The 15,732-nt window shown below is 33.8% G+C and overlaps 1 protein-coding gene across 1 annotated transcript; it reads left to right on the top strand.

The window, feature by feature from the left end:
* Window positions 1-12,484: 12,484 nt before the first annotated feature.
* LOC126740264 (D-3-phosphoglycerate dehydrogenase) lies at window positions 12,485-15,732 on the top strand. The gene is made up of 5 exons (XM_050446212.1): window positions 12,485-12,760; window positions 14,152-14,303; window positions 14,461-14,680; window positions 15,071-15,203; window positions 15,268-15,732. Exons 1-5 carry the CDS (start codon window positions 12,632-12,634, stop codon window positions 15,624-15,626), a joined length of 993 nt encoding a protein of 330 aa, XP_050302169.1. The 5' UTR covers window positions 12,485-12,631; the 3' UTR covers window positions 15,627-15,732.

Raw genomic sequence — 15,732 nt, forward strand, 5'->3', positions numbered from 1 at the left:
TGATGGACACACCTCGTAGAAGTTTTAAATTAACACTGGTGTCCCTAAGCGATACATCTTATCCCCGATTCTCTTCTTGTATATCAACGACCTTCTCGACAAAACTTCTAATTTATTTAACAACTTTACCTTAATAGTACTTCAGTATTGTCATCAGCAAATGATGAAATGATTACAGTGTTTTCTTTCAAGTCGCCCAATTAAATGATTTTAGCTAATATCCAGTGCCATAGGCGTCGCTAGGAAATAACTAATAATATCGACCTTAACATCATTTTATCATCGACCTTAGCAGCAAGAGGAGTCAACTCTCTTATCGGCAACTGGATTAAAGCCATACTAAGTGACCTAAGAATAACGACCTCCTTACAGGGCGAACGTATTGACTTCAGGGCCGCGCGAGGTTGTGCGCAGGAAGGTTCACATCTCCTTGATGTTCACATGATCGCTACTCCTTGACGTCGAAGTCCAACATTACGCAGATGATCTATCTGGTGATGACCTGTTAAAAGGAAAAAATGAAAAAGCAATATCAGCACCACTACAAGAAGTTTGGTTAATGCAACAACTGCTGAAGATCATTCTAAAATGGTGCGAGAGGGAGAAAATGTCCATTAATTTGCATACTATGGTAATATATAGTGCCACTGACCAGAAAAAGGAATATCGGCGAAATCAAATCGCCAATCCTGAGACTAGAAACTATCCAATTTGCAACCTTAGATAGGACGTTTGATTGGAACTCGCATCCTGACTAAACAATCAAGAAAGCAAAACGGTCGCTATGAAGGTGTGGCACGATTTGTAACAAAACTTGGGGATTAAACTCAAAAGAGATGCAGTGGTCATACTCATAGGTCACCACAGACCTATGGTATTTTACGGCTCTGTGGTAGGGCAAAGCAACACAACAACTGGCCAAAACAAAGCTTAACAGCCTTCAAAGGCAGGCCTACTGGCTCATTATATGCCATTGAAATATGTGCAAGAATGCTTAACGAAATGCAATTTGAAAACTGAGCCATCAAAATCTACAGTAACAGTCAGGCGGCTCTAAAAGCGCTAAAATCCCCTACCTGCACATGTAGAGCAATATGGAGCTGCAAAAACGAGCTCATAATGCCTGAGCAAGGGAATAAAATTAAACAACCCTAAAATGGATTCCGAGACATGCTGGGCTTAAAGGAAACGAGGCGGCTAACAAGCTAGCCAAAAAGGATCAGAATCCAACCTAATAGGTTCAAAACCAGCATTAGAAATTGCCTGCAAAACGGCAAAACATACAATTACAAACCTGGTGCACAACAAGCTCTTTGCTTTGTACTGGGAGGGGTTACCATGACACAACCATGCAAAGGTTTTCATACCGGACGTAACAAGGAAGGTAACAGATACCATAAAGGAACTTAACAGGAAGTACCTAAGATCCTAATGGGAATATATGCCGGCCACTGCAAACTGCGTCACCACATGAATATGGTTGGTTTGGCAGAAATCGCCGAATGCAGACTATGCTTGGAGGAAGACGAGACTGCAGAGTACACCCTATGCAGATGTCCGGCACTAGAGATAATCAGGCAAGTCATATTCGGCAATGTTGTACCAAAGACGAAAGACATTAGGAATGCTTCCCCCAATCAAATATCCGAACTTTTAAAAAGGGGGAACTTGATTGGGGAAGTATAAACATCTAGGACTGAGCCACAATAGACAAATCTAGGGTCGCAGTAATGGGACCCAAGGTGCCCCACTCACAACAAACCTAATATCATTTTAGAGTGGAGGTAGAGTCGGATCTGTTTTTAAAGAGCTTTTAAGGCTTTACAAAGCTGAGATTCGTTCATCTCTTGAGTATTGCTCTTATATATGGAGCGCTGCACCCAAACACACTTTAAAGCAACTTGATTCCGTCCAGAATACGAGTTATAGCAGATCCAGAGATTCGTATCACTTTTTTCGTACATTACAACTTGCAGAAGAAAAAATATACAGATACCTTCGTAGCACTACCTCTACTTGGAATATTTGAGTACCACAGTTTTTTGTGTCACTGTATTCTATAAAAATAAAGTATTTGATGATAGGTTCAAAAATAATTTTTTCGAATAGGGTTGATCATGCTTCTGAAGATACTTCAAACTGTGACGTTTTTGTAATAAAGTAAAAGACAAAATTTATTTATTTAAAAGAGATTTCTAATTGTAGGCCAAATGAATATTTTGATTCCATAGTTTTTTAATAGAACCTGTGCTATAATTTTCAAAGCTCTAAATTTTCTTAGAGATATAAGCCGTTTTTAGCTACGAATTTAATATCAGCAGGTTTCATATAAGGAAAATGACAAATAAGAATAATACCTAAAAAGATTTGAATTAATTGATTGACTTCAATAAGGTTCCTGGATACATAAAAAATTATTTCAAATTCCTGAAAGAAAATATAAAAATACCACTTGAAGAAAGGCCTTAGGGAAAAACTTGAAATACCTTTCACATTCGACTCCAAGGATATAAGAAATGTCCTAACAACTTAAAAGACATGGCTTCCAATATATGGAACATAACGGAAAATGCTTCGCAATAGCTAAAATACATCGATAAAGCACTGTAAATGACTTTAATACAAGAAATTTATTCATATTAAATACACCAGGGAGAAAGAAACTATTAAAGAGAAGATGCTACGTTTCGACTATGAACTAAGTTTCTAAGTGTTCCGGTCATCAAAGGCGACTTCGAGGTGATTAAGCTATTTGAAGGTATCAAGGGGATTAAATCATTCATCAAGTTTGCAAAAAGAGCACAAAAAGGAAAAATCGCTTCTAGAAGTATTGGCATATCAGAATCAAATAACCAGGTCGAGATGTTCCGAAGGAACACACGACACATAATCTACTCAAAAAAGCTAAGTATAGTTTTAAAATGTTGGTTATAAATATTTGTGGCAGAGAAATGGTACTATTTAAGATAAAAACAGGGATGGTCAAAGTGACGTTTTCATACGGAAATTAAGGTTCCAAGGTTTAATAATCAATGATTTAATGACAATGATTATATTATTGTAGTATGTATTATTGACAATGATTATATTATATATTATTATTTAACGGAGACCTGGTTAATTGATATGAAAAAAATAATTATGTAATATTTATGGATATAAATCTTTTAGATATGATCGTAAATTCAGAAGATGTGATAGCATTGTTTTGTGTATTAAATCGTCACTTTTATTTAAGAGAATATAACATATAAGAATATTCTGAGATAGAATTTAGGATTCAAAGAATGTGTAAAATATGCGGTGTGCAAAAAATAGCTGTTTTTACAGACCACCTGGATTTTCTAATTTTAATACATTTTTGGTTGAGAGTACTGACTAAATGAAGATGATTTTGACCGTCGTGTACAATTTATGAGTACTTTAATGATGGGTTAGGTTAAATCGTGAGAGAAATTTGCTGTACAATGTCTGTTTTCGGACGAATGATTCTTTTATTTACATATGATGCACATATAGAGGAAAGTTGCCTATTATCGGATACTTTTTTCTTTTAATTAACAAAAAATACCTACATACCACATAAATTAATTGCATGTTAAAAACGGTTAGGATGATATATGTTCTTTCATTATGTGACACGAAATAGCTCTAACTGACTCTAACTTTCACAAAAGTTAAAAAAAACATAACAGTGCATAAATTATTATTTTGAAATTGGGTTCCTTATATCGGATAGTAGGTGTTCCTAATATCGCATATATCCGACATTCGGAACTTAAACGTTTAAAATAAAAAGCATAGGTATTTGTTTAGATTTTTATTAATATTAAATTGAAAATACGTTCAAAAACTTTATGAAAAACCTTAAAGTTAATCTAAGCACATCTCACAAATAAACCATAGATTTTTGTCAGTTCCTGCACATTCTTCATGGCACCAACGAAAGCATTGATTGCATCTGATCCACTTTTCCCCTGCTCTGTCCTCTGAATAAAAATTATTGCAATACAGGCACTCGGCGTCTTCGGCATGTCTGTCCATATCATCATCACTGTCTACTAACTGCAATTCAGTATCAGTGTCATCATCACTGGATGAGGTGAGAGGTTTTTTAGCTTTTCCCTTCCCTTTACCATTTTTTTTTTGGTTTAGCTTTTGTGCTTCTGTTTTGACCCTTAAGTGCAGTGTTAATCGGAACTGTTTTTAATTTTCTTTTGTTTAAAGCTTCTTCCAGTTCTGATTTGTAAGGCGATCTAGTTATAACGTAATAGTGCCACGTCTTCCTCGCTTATTCGTAGATCCGGACGTGTACGAGCAACTAGGCATAGGGCTGATATCTGTCGGCTTCACCAACTTTCTGTTTGTAGAAGGAGTGGTCAAGGTATTTATTAAGGGTTTTGTGGGGATAGCATCAGGTGTTTTAATCCTGTCCCTCATAGAAGATTCGAGAAAGAGAGGTATTTCATCTTCGCTATCTATTTCCTCCGACTCTGGCCTGTTCTCATCAAGTTGTTGGGGTGGTGGCGGGGTTCTTTCACGTTGGGAATGAATAGCAAAATCATCGTCTCGGAATACATGCCTGTTGAGCGGAAAAATTCCACATTTTCTAAAACCATTTATGGCCACTTCAACGCTTGCAGCACGTAGGTATGCTCTCCCTAGCAGCTCAGCGACCTGATAGTGAGTTACCACCCTTCCTGGATTATTTTTGAGCCATGACTCAATCTCCAATGCATAACATGTTTTAAATGGAGACATAAAAGCTACGCCTAGGGGTTGTATCTTATGTGTCGAATGAGGAGGTAGACATAAAATATGCACATAGTTTTCCCTTGCTAAATCAATTAAAAGGATGTTGCGCGTATGAGAGTAGTGCCCGTCTAATATTAAAACCACTGGATGGCTCTTTGCTGGTTTAACAAGCTGTAAACAGATCATGCTGAATCCAACCGGGAGGATGATATCTGGCAATCGTTCCTGGCGGTGCTCCATTTAGAAGTTCAGGCTTCATATTTTTTCTAAGAAATACTAGCATAGGTGGCACATATATTCCGGTAGCGCTCATACAAGTCACTACAGTAACAAGAGCTCCCCTTTCGGATGTCGTCAAGGCCCCAACTTGCCTTTTACCTAGTAAGCTGAGAACCCTTGAATGTTTGTGTTGAACAGTTGTAATGCCTGTTTCATCTACATTAAATAATCTGGCTGGATTCAATTTGATTTCTGCTAAGGCTGGCTCTAACAGATCAAAAAAAGCCGCGCAATTTTCTCGAGTAAACCCTTTTATGCGAGCTGCAGATACACCCGGTGGCTTTCTAAAACTCAGTTCAGGATGTCTCTTTAAAAACCCTTTTTGCCACTTTTTTCCTGCACTTGATTTCGTCATAGCAAAAGGGTGTTGTAGCCCGTTCTGGATAGCTAGCTGAAACGCTAGCCTTCTAATATCGGAAGCTCTTAGTCCATAAAACCGTTTCTCCATATCTAAACAATATGTAACTAACAGATTTTCAATTTTGTTGCTTAGCGCAGGTCTTCTTCCTAATTTCGTAGCTGTTAATACTTCTATTGGCTTGTCTGATTTTACGTAATCAACAAGGGTACTTCTTGGAACTTTATATATTTTTGACGCTTTTAAATACCCCATTTCTTTGCCTCTAACAGCATTTACCGCAAGCTCCATGGCTCTTGCATCCCATGTTTTACGACCTTTCTCTTGTCTTCGGTTCATCTAGAAAAAAAAAGCAAAAAACCTCCTTAATCAAGGTAAAAAGCATAATAATATGGTATATGAAACTTATTCTCATTTATTATTAAAAAAAAGAGAGTAAAACGAAAGTATCTATGACAGAAAATCAGTTGATTCATTTAAAAGCAGCTCCAGAAAACTGGTTCCAAATATCGGATACTATACGATATTAGGAAACCAAAAGTATCCAATATTACGGTACATAACCTCACTAAATTTACCGTTTTTTTTACATTTAAAAAATTGTTCACAGAAGCAATTTATACATTAAAAGGTATCATCTGCAATCTACTTAATGATATGGTATGTAAGAAACAAATAATTTAACCTACCTTTTCCAGAAATAACGCCAAAAATTATACACTGTTAAAATCTATGCACATCGAAAACCGTTACAGTAGCAAAATGATGTTTTATAAACAATGATAGGATTCTGTAATTCTTGTAGGAAATGATCTGCGTAATAGTTCTCTTGATTACTGTGGAAGTTACGAGATGGCGCTGTGCTATTACAGATTTAGAGTAATGTCCGATATTAGGAACCTATGCAGTATTAGGCTACTTTCCTCTATAGAGAAATTTGCTGTACAATTTCTGTTTCTCGGACGAATGATCCTTTCATTTATATGATACACCTAATAGACACAACTGTCGATATTGAAGCGACACTAATGCTCCTTTATTTCTACAAACACATATACAGCCGTACAGCGACGTCAAAAACCCAATGTATGGGCTGGTATCTTGGAAGATCATATTGTTGGACCTTTTGTTAATATCTTAATGCTGAAAATCACTTGGAACTTCGGCAGTACGTCATCAATCCCAGAATAACTGGGTTACCTGAACAAGTTAATAACCTTATAGAAAATGAACGGATGTTTTAACAAGATGGGACACCACCACATTATGCTGCTGTCGTTCGTCCTTTTTTGAACGACGTATTTCTTGGACGATAGAGAAAGAGGAGGATTTCCTGGAGATAGAGAGATACCGTAAGTTGTATGTCCTGCTAGATATTCCGATCTTAACGCCCGAAATGTGCGCAGGCGTTTTGAACAATAATTGTATTTTTGTATGGAGGTCAACAGAGATCCTTTTTATCATTAAAAAAATTGGTGTTAAATGCTTTTTTTTCTTTTAAAATAATTTTTTTTTATCCACATTTATTCATATTTCGTGAGAATTATTTGATAAAATAAAAAAAATAAATTAGCGCTATGTAAAATTACCCTTAATTCAAGGTATCACTCGCCTCCTATTCCCATTTAAAAAAAAGTTAAAAATAATGTGCCTCTGAGGGGTGAGGGGATGACGTTAGAGACACGCAATTTCTATCAATAAATTTCCCTCTCAATATTAAATTTGACGTGTTCGTCCGTTTTTGGCAAAAATATTTCTATATTAGAGCGTATTTTTCAAGATGTTCAGGGTGGACTATTTTGTCTCGGACACCCTGTTATTGTTAAGTTATTGGAGAACCAACTAGAATAGGAATATCTAATGCCTCGATTATAATTTTGATTCAACATTAACGATATCAGACTATTTAGTCATTAGGTGTGAAGTCGGAATCAAATTGTTTAAGGTTAAACCTTCTTCTAAAGATTTTTTTACCTATTTCTTTTTATGAAGTTTCTTATGATTCTGATAACGAAGAAAAAATGAATTATTTAATATTTTTTTGCTTAATTTATACAGCTGGGAAAATTATAGGCGGGTGAGAAATAATGTATCGGTAAAGATCGAAAACGAAAAAAACGTTTCCTTGAAACAAATCTGCATGTTGGCAATAAATAATTGAAAAATCGTTAAAGAAATGAATATTTACTCTAGGGAGACGATTCACATTCTATTGGATATTGGTAGTAACGATTATTTTATAAACGCAGCTGCTTTTGAAACTGCAGACCCTACAACCCTTATCTTTTATAGACAGAACAAACAATATATGGATATTTTTGAATTTAGATTAGCATCCATCGAAGAAACAGCCGTTTAAATTTATAAAATCAGAGATCAGACGCTTTTGGAACTGATGGAATCGGAATATTTATTCTAAATAATAGCTTTCTTTACATTATTTCCATAATTGTACATCTAGTAAATGGCTGCATAGAAACCGCTACATTCCCTACTACGTGGGAAGCTTATTTCTTCTGGCGGTTTCTAAAATATCTCAGACTTTTAAATTTAAAGTTCTCATGATTCTATGCTGATGGTCCTCTTCTGCATCTCTTCTGCATCTCTAAGATTGTTAAAAGAGTTTGGAGAACCAGATACTTGTTTTCACTGACCATAATCATATCTTGCCTCATACATGCTCTGGCTTTCGTAGTAATAACAGCTACACAACATATACAACCGCCATTTTAAAGAAAACTGATGGCATCCTTCAAGCACCTGATAAAGATCTTACGGCCTTAATACTGCTTGACTATTGGAAAGCATAAAACGAATAATAATTAGACGCTCTTTATAAAGCGTCAATTGTTGGCTACCCTAAATTATTTGAGCTTTGGTAATCAGGCCTGTATTTTAATAAAAAGTTACTTGTTGGATCTCATACTCAATGCGTAAAATTAAATGGATAACATTTAAGTTTTCAAGAAGTTGTTCACCTAACCTAGCTTTAGATTTGTTGTTAGTTGTAATGTGATCTGTGTAGGTGTACCTATGTTTAGGTAAAAAGTTTTTTAGCATATTTTGTAAGCGTTCTTTTTGTACTAATTTTAATTTACTTTTAGGCCTGATGTGATGGCCTGAGACATATAGCTTTAAAAAAAAATTATATATAAAAGTGTTTAATGAGACCCTGACTTGGAGTTTTTTAATTTTGTTTTGTTTTATTAATAAGTGCTAAGAATCTTGAAGTAAAAATTAATATCATAAAATTATTTTTTAATAAATCGCCGAGCTATTTGTACCAGATTAACTTTAGACTCGATATACGTGATTGAGACTTACGGCAAACATGTGTGATAGCCTCTCCTCTCTTTTTGGAAGATCATTAGCTAGTTAGATTGTCTATTTATCGTAAAATTATTTATTAAGTTGTTGAACTATGCGAGTTAGTCATTGAAACACGTTGTCAATCACTCTTGGGTTAATATAGGACGCTTAGTTACAGCTTCGCCTTTTGTAAACTTTGGTATTTTGTGAAATCAAACTTAAAAACATCAAAATTAAGGGTCGTCTTAGAGCAGAAGACCCAAAATTTTTCCATTTCTTCGTACTTATTTTATTTATAAGTTTTTTGTTTTTAAATCAAATCCAATCAAATTCTGTTAACATCAACATTTAAAGACATCATCCAATAAAGCAAATCTTATTTTTTTTTTTAAATACTACAATTTACAATAATACACTGAATTCTAAAAAATTTCTAAAAAAATTCTAAAGCAAACAAATTTCTAAATTTTAATAATCATGTTTGGTATTTAATTAGGCAACTCGTTATGTAAGATTTATCTTATCAGTTGTTTATTCAAAGAACTTTGCTGGGGATCTCTTATCTCGTAATTACAAGTATATATGACGACAATAAAGAAATTATTATTATTATCAAAAGGCAATACAAGATGCTGTGAAAATATTAATGTTATTTGAACTTTTGGATCTTGACAGAACATTTTTCATATCTTTAATGATATATCTGTACCTTGGTAGAAAAAGGGCCAATGTCCAAATTTCTCATATTTGAGTTATAGGCATAGGAAGTTAGTTTATTAATGACTTAACATTATTGAAAAGGCCAAAGTCCAAAATACTTGTGTTTTAGCGAAATAAACAAAATACACAAAGGCCTATGTCCAATTCTAGTTAATAGAAAAAAGGCCAATCTCTGGACTTGGGCCTTTTCAATATATTAGAAGAATAAATTAAATTGTCAAAGTCCATAATATGGACATTGGCCCTTTTATATTATTTTATTCAGGAGATTGGCCTTAAGATTTTAATGCGTACCTACTTTTTATAACCTCAAATTTTTAGTGTAATTTATTATATTATTAGTAAACTGTGTTCTGTGTTTGAATAACGTTAAGTTATCAAAATGAGCAAAAGGACCCTGGAAATTTTGCAGAGATGACTGAGAAAAAACTAAAAAACGTGTAAGGAATGAAAAAAGTTGGATGGAAAATGAAAGAAGGGATCGCAAAGAAAAAGGAAAAGAATATAAGACAAAAAAAGGAATCCTACAAAGGGCAAAAGAGCTAAAGGAGTCATGCGAGTGTAAACTAAAATGTTGGCAGAAAATTTGAAGATATCCAAAGGCAGAATCTATTTAGAGATTTCTACAATTTATCAAGGCATGGTCAAGATCAGTTTATAGCGGAAACTGTTAAGGAATGTACAAAATTTAGAGAACGACAAAGAAAATCAGCTGATAAGCAAATTAAACCTAGTCGAAGAAACTTTTCAAGAAAGTACTTTCTCACAAATGAAGATCACAAGAATTTGGAGGTTTGTCAGAAAATGTACCTAAATATTTTTGATTTGATCCTTAAAAAAGTGAGAGTAATTGTCGAAAAAAAAAGATTAAATGATTCAAATATTTGCTCTTCAGACGATCGGGGAAAACATCAAAATCATTATAAAGTTACCGAGGAAAAAAGAGATTTTATTAAATCACATATTAATAGTTTTCCTACATAAAGCAGTCATTACTCTAGAGAGAGGACATCAAAAAAATATTTAAGTCTCGATCTTTCAATTGCCCAAATGTATCGACTTCACATTCAGTATTGCGAGGAACAAAACATAAGCCCCGAAAAAGAGTCACTTTACAGACAGATTTTTAATGAACAATTCAACTTTTCATTTCATGCCCCTGCGAACGACACTTGCTCTAAATGTGACAGTTTAAATGTAAAGTTAAAGACATTTGATGGTAAAAATCTTACAGAAGAAGAAGAAAAAACTAAAATTGAAGTTTTGGAACAAAGCAATGCTCACTTAAACCTCTCTGAAATGGCTTACAAACTTAAGTCACTAGATAAAGAAAACAGCAAGAAAGACATCAAATTTGTTGTTGCATCATTCGACCTACAAAAGTGCGTACCTACACCATATTTGCGTAATGGCGTTTCTTTTTATAAAAGACAACTCTGGACTTATAATTTAACTGTTCATCAGACTTCAACTGCCGGCTATTTGGGAATTTGCTTTTTATGGGATGAGACAATTGCTGCTCGTGGAGGTCAAGAAATTGCTTCATGCGTCCGAAAATACATCTTGTCATTACCAAAGGAAACGGAAGTTTTAAATCTTTATAGTGATTCATGTTCGGGGCAAAATAGAAATATTTTTATGTGTACTATGATGAGCTATGTCTTGAAAGAATGTCAAGATCTAGGACATAATTTGCAAGAAATTAATCACAAATTTATGGAGCCTGGTCATACTCATATGAAGGCCGACAAAATCCACGCAGCAATCGAAATATGCAAGAAAAAAACGACTGCTAAAATAGAAGTCCCCCATGGCTGGACTAATTTTATAAGAACTGTGCGCCGAAATCCACCCCTACAAGTTAAGGAAATGTTACAAAAAGACTTCCTAAATTTTAACAGCTTTTTGACGGAAAAATTGGTTCATAGAAAAAAAAATGAGATTGCTGAAGTTGTTCCGTGGATGCGGATTAAATGGATGAAGTTCTCCGTTGAACACCAGTTTCAGATTTTTTACAAAACGAGCTTTAACGATAGTAAAGAGTTTAAGGTTGTTGACCTGAGAAGAGGTTCTGTACGAAACCGGCCTGCGATTCTGGATATTGATGTGCCTAAACTCATAAATCAAAAACCTTTACCATTGGCAGATCTTAAAATCAAAGATTTGTTAGATTTGCTGCCTTACATTAGCGATTATAACAAACCATTTTATGAGAACTTATAAAGATCTTCCGACTTAAATGTTGAAGATATACAAGACCCTGAGCATGAAGAAAATAACTAACTTTCTCTGTTATTTTAGTGTAGGTATCATAAGCAGTAAAGATTTATGGCCACAGCAAATTAATTTTCTAATGCTAAAAAATACGAATTTCGTGTATAAATAAAGATTATTTTCGTAATTGGGATTGTTTTATTGTAGCAAAAAGGCCGATGTCCATTAGCTCTTCAATACCGCCTTGGCGGTACTGCTTTTCGATTCTTGGGGCCAATGTTCATTTTTTTGTAATTTAGAAGACTAACAATACATTTTCAAAAAAATAATCCCTTCTTAAGATTTAAAATCCCAAAAATAAGTAAAGTAGGAAAAAAGGGTCACAATTCAAAAAAATATAAAGTCAATCCATCTCATTAACCCTGTTTTTCTCAAAACAGCTGAAATGGACATTGGTCTTTATTCTACCAAAGTACAGATATATTGGAGTAAATGTACTTTTTTAACAAAGTTTCTTAACTAAAATTACCTAACTACCCAAATCCTCAATTCAGAATCAGGTTTTCCTCAGATTCATTTCTAGGAAATCCTCTCTATTAATATAAAAAAATTCGAAAATAAGTTATTTATAAAAGTTGTATTTTATTGGTGGCTCTTCGTTGATAAAATTAACTCTTACTCGCACAAGTTCAAAACTGTGATTAAATACCTTTTAACATATTCTTATTTTTTCTCGAGAATATTGCCAATAATCCAAAATAGCTAATTTAATTTAGGTTCACCCTGTATTTCATAACTTTTTGGATAACATACGATTATCTGGCGATATTTATAACCGGCTTTGTTGCAAACAAGTATACAGTGGTCGTGCACCGTCGTATCACCGATCAACAGTACGGGCAGTACCTTATTATCATCACCAGACTCCAGTTCGAGGTCAACAGCATCGAATTAAGTTCGTTCCTTAATACACTCTCGCGATTATTAACAACAATAATGGATATTAAGAAAGTTTTAGTTGCCGATGCTGTCGATGACGCTTGTATTCAACTTTTAAAGAAGTATTCCATTGATGTCGACTGCAAATACAAGTTGCCTAAAGATGCATTAATTGAGGAAATTAAGGTATGTATATATGCCAGATTTAATATGGAATTATGATCAATTGGAGGTTACTTTATAGCACATAATGCTTTTGTTTTGCTTATGTTAAACTTATATTGATTTTGTTATTTTACGATTTGGTTGTCGGATGGGGATACCAGCCCGGTGATAACCCTGATATGCCATCAAAAATAATTAGAGATCTCGAAACTTTAGTTGAATGGGAATTTATTTTTTGCTAGTTTTCTTAGCAAATATTCACTATCTGCGAAAATATTCTTGAATGGATTTTAGTCGAAAAGAGCAATTCTTACCCAGTTTTTCATATACATATACATGATTTTTGTACTTCAAGAACGTTCTGAGATACAGTCAATTTTATTAACTATGTTCCAAAAACCACCAATTTGAAAATTTTTATTCATTATTGGATATTTTTTGCTATACCTTGGGAATTAAGCAACACTTTGACTTTGGAAATAATTCAACACACCGAATATTCTAAATTCCTGAAGATGTATTCAATGCCAAAAACCCAGTCATGATTTAATAATTTATTCCTTAGCCTTAAATATTGCCTATTACTTATGTATGTATATATGTGCGTATTTATATATGCACAATTGCGACAAAATTTTTTTTTTACTATTTAAACTATAAGTATATTTTCGTGATCATCGGATTTCATTTTTATGAAGTTTAACCTCATAAAGAATTATCACAACAAATATTTAAATAAAATCTGACTATAGATATATATCTTAAAATCTTATGTTGCATTAATTGTTAAAGCTTAGTAAACATATTAATTGCTAAAATATTTTCAAGTAAAATTAATTAGATTTTTGTATTTTTACTAATACGCATTTTGTAGGTATTTCAAAGCACCATATTTTCTAGAAGAGTGGATCAATTTTAAAAAAATAAGCAGTTTCATTTAGGGAATTAGCACTTTTAAAAAAGCTACAATTTAAGAGCGCCATTCCGATTAAAAAAAATTGGGGGATAACACCCCCATTTAGAGGGTTGAAGGTCTTCCTATGTTATTTACATTAAAACCTGCCCCCCCTCAGAAACAAAGTTAAGGTTTTTTTGGATTTTGCCGAAAAAAAAATTTCTACCGCAACGTTTCTATCCGTAATGCGTTTTCGATGGGCGACCCTGTATATTGGTAATAAAATGTCTATAGTATACATCACGAACCTTTATCGGTTAACAATATGCAATTAAAACAATTTTTGTACAAGAATAACTGTTCTATATTTTTTAAGATATAAAAAAATAGAATTTTTTTGCCAAGCACCCTGTAAATTATTGTCAAACATTCTGTATATATTTTCATAGTTTATAGTTTCATTAAAACCATATTATCTTTATTACTATTATTATTACTATTTAACATTAATTTTCAGAATTACGATGCAGTAGTGGTAAGATCAGACACCAAAATTACAGCAGATGTTATTAAGGCAGGTCAGAAACTAAAAGTAATCGGTAGAGCCGGTGCAGGAGTTGATAACATTGACGTTAAGGCAGCTACGGAAAATAATGTCGTAGTTTTAAAGTAAGTAAATAATATACCATTACCAACCTCCACACGTACCGGACGTCCATTATAAAAAATAAAAGTAAATCCAGAATCTTCAGTGTTTTTTTTGTTCTTTGCTCATTATACGGAATGTTAGATTCCAATAATGGTCTTAATTGAATTTGTTTTTCAGTACTCCCGGCGGTAACGCTATTAGCGCGTGCGAACTAACATGCTCCCTAATTACAAATTTAGCAAGAAATGTGACCCCAGCTAGCGCCTCCCTAAAAGCTGGAAGATGGGACAGAAAACTGTACTCAGGCCACGAGCTAAGTGGAAAAACTCTTGCCATTATTGGGTTGGGAAGGATTGGAAAAGAGGTTGCTACCAGGATGCAAGCTTGGGGAATGGAGGTAAGAATATCCCAATAAACATACACAGAATATTCTCGTTTTAAGAATGTGCATTAAATGTCCTGAAAAATAAATTATTTCTAAGCAAAGAGATATGATCTGCTTTGCTTTTACAGTTTTTATATTCGTACATTATTGTTTCATGCAGTATATACATATATGATTCCAAGAAGGTTTGTGAAAAAGATAAAGAATCTCAAACTACTGATTTTATTCCTCAAATTGAAATTCCAAAAATCCGGGTAGATATTAGTGTGTTCTCATCCTTATTGGCATTTAACTAATATACTATAATAATACAACAGAAAATTTTTAGAACTTATTGGGGTTCTATTCTATTAGGTATGCCTATTATTTGATTAAATAATAAAAGATTTGTCCTTTTTTTAGACCATTGGCTTTGACCCAATTGTTTCAGCCGAAGAAGCTAAAAAATTCAACGTTGAATATCTTCAATTAGAGCAACTATGGCCCAGAGCAGACTACATTACTGTCCACACCCCACTTATTCCAGCAACAAGAAGTACGTACACCATTTTTGCTTCTTTAATAATAAATTAATATATTTTTTCCTACAATTTTTGTAGATCTCATTAGTGCTAAGACACTAGCCAGCTGCAAAAAGGGCGTAAGAATAATAAACGTTGCTAGAGGCGGAATAGTAAACGAAAAAGATCTGCTGGAAGCAATTAAATCAGGACAATGTGGAGGAGCTGGTATTGATGTATTCGAACAGGAGCCACCAACGGATCCTATCACTCTTGAGCTTATTGCACACGATAAAGTAGTGGCTACGCCCCATTTAGGAGCCAGCACCACCGAGGCTCAAATAAGGGTAGCTGTGGAGGTAGCTGAACAAATTATAGCACTTACTGGAACCACTCAGGATTATACTTCTACTGCTGGAGTCTTAAATCCGGCCGTAATTAATAAAGTAAAAGCCTAAATTGTTTATTAAATTGGAATGTATTATATAAATAGATTTTTTTTGTTAATTACTGTTGGTAGACCGTCAAATTGATATTATAAATAAATGTTTAATTTTCGTCATA

Source organism: Anthonomus grandis, chromosome 1 (genome assembly GCF_022605725.1).
Source record: "Anthonomus grandis grandis chromosome 1, icAntGran1.3, whole genome shotgun sequence".
Classification (NCBI taxonomy): domain Eukaryota; kingdom Metazoa; phylum Arthropoda; class Insecta; order Coleoptera; family Curculionidae; genus Anthonomus; species Anthonomus grandis.

Coding starts and splice junctions, on each gene's coding strand:
- LOC126740264 (XM_050446212.1), top strand. CDS start 12,632: ATGGATATTAAGAAAGTTTTAGTTGCCGATGCTGTCGATGACGCTTGT. Junction 14,304..14,460: donor AATAATGTCGTAGTTTTAAA/GTAAGTAAATAA, acceptor TTTGTTTTTCAG/TACTCCCGGCGGTAACGCTA. Junction 14,681..15,070: donor TGCAAGCTTGGGGAATGGAG/GTAAGAATATCC, acceptor TCCTTTTTTTAG/ACCATTGGCTTTGACCCAAT.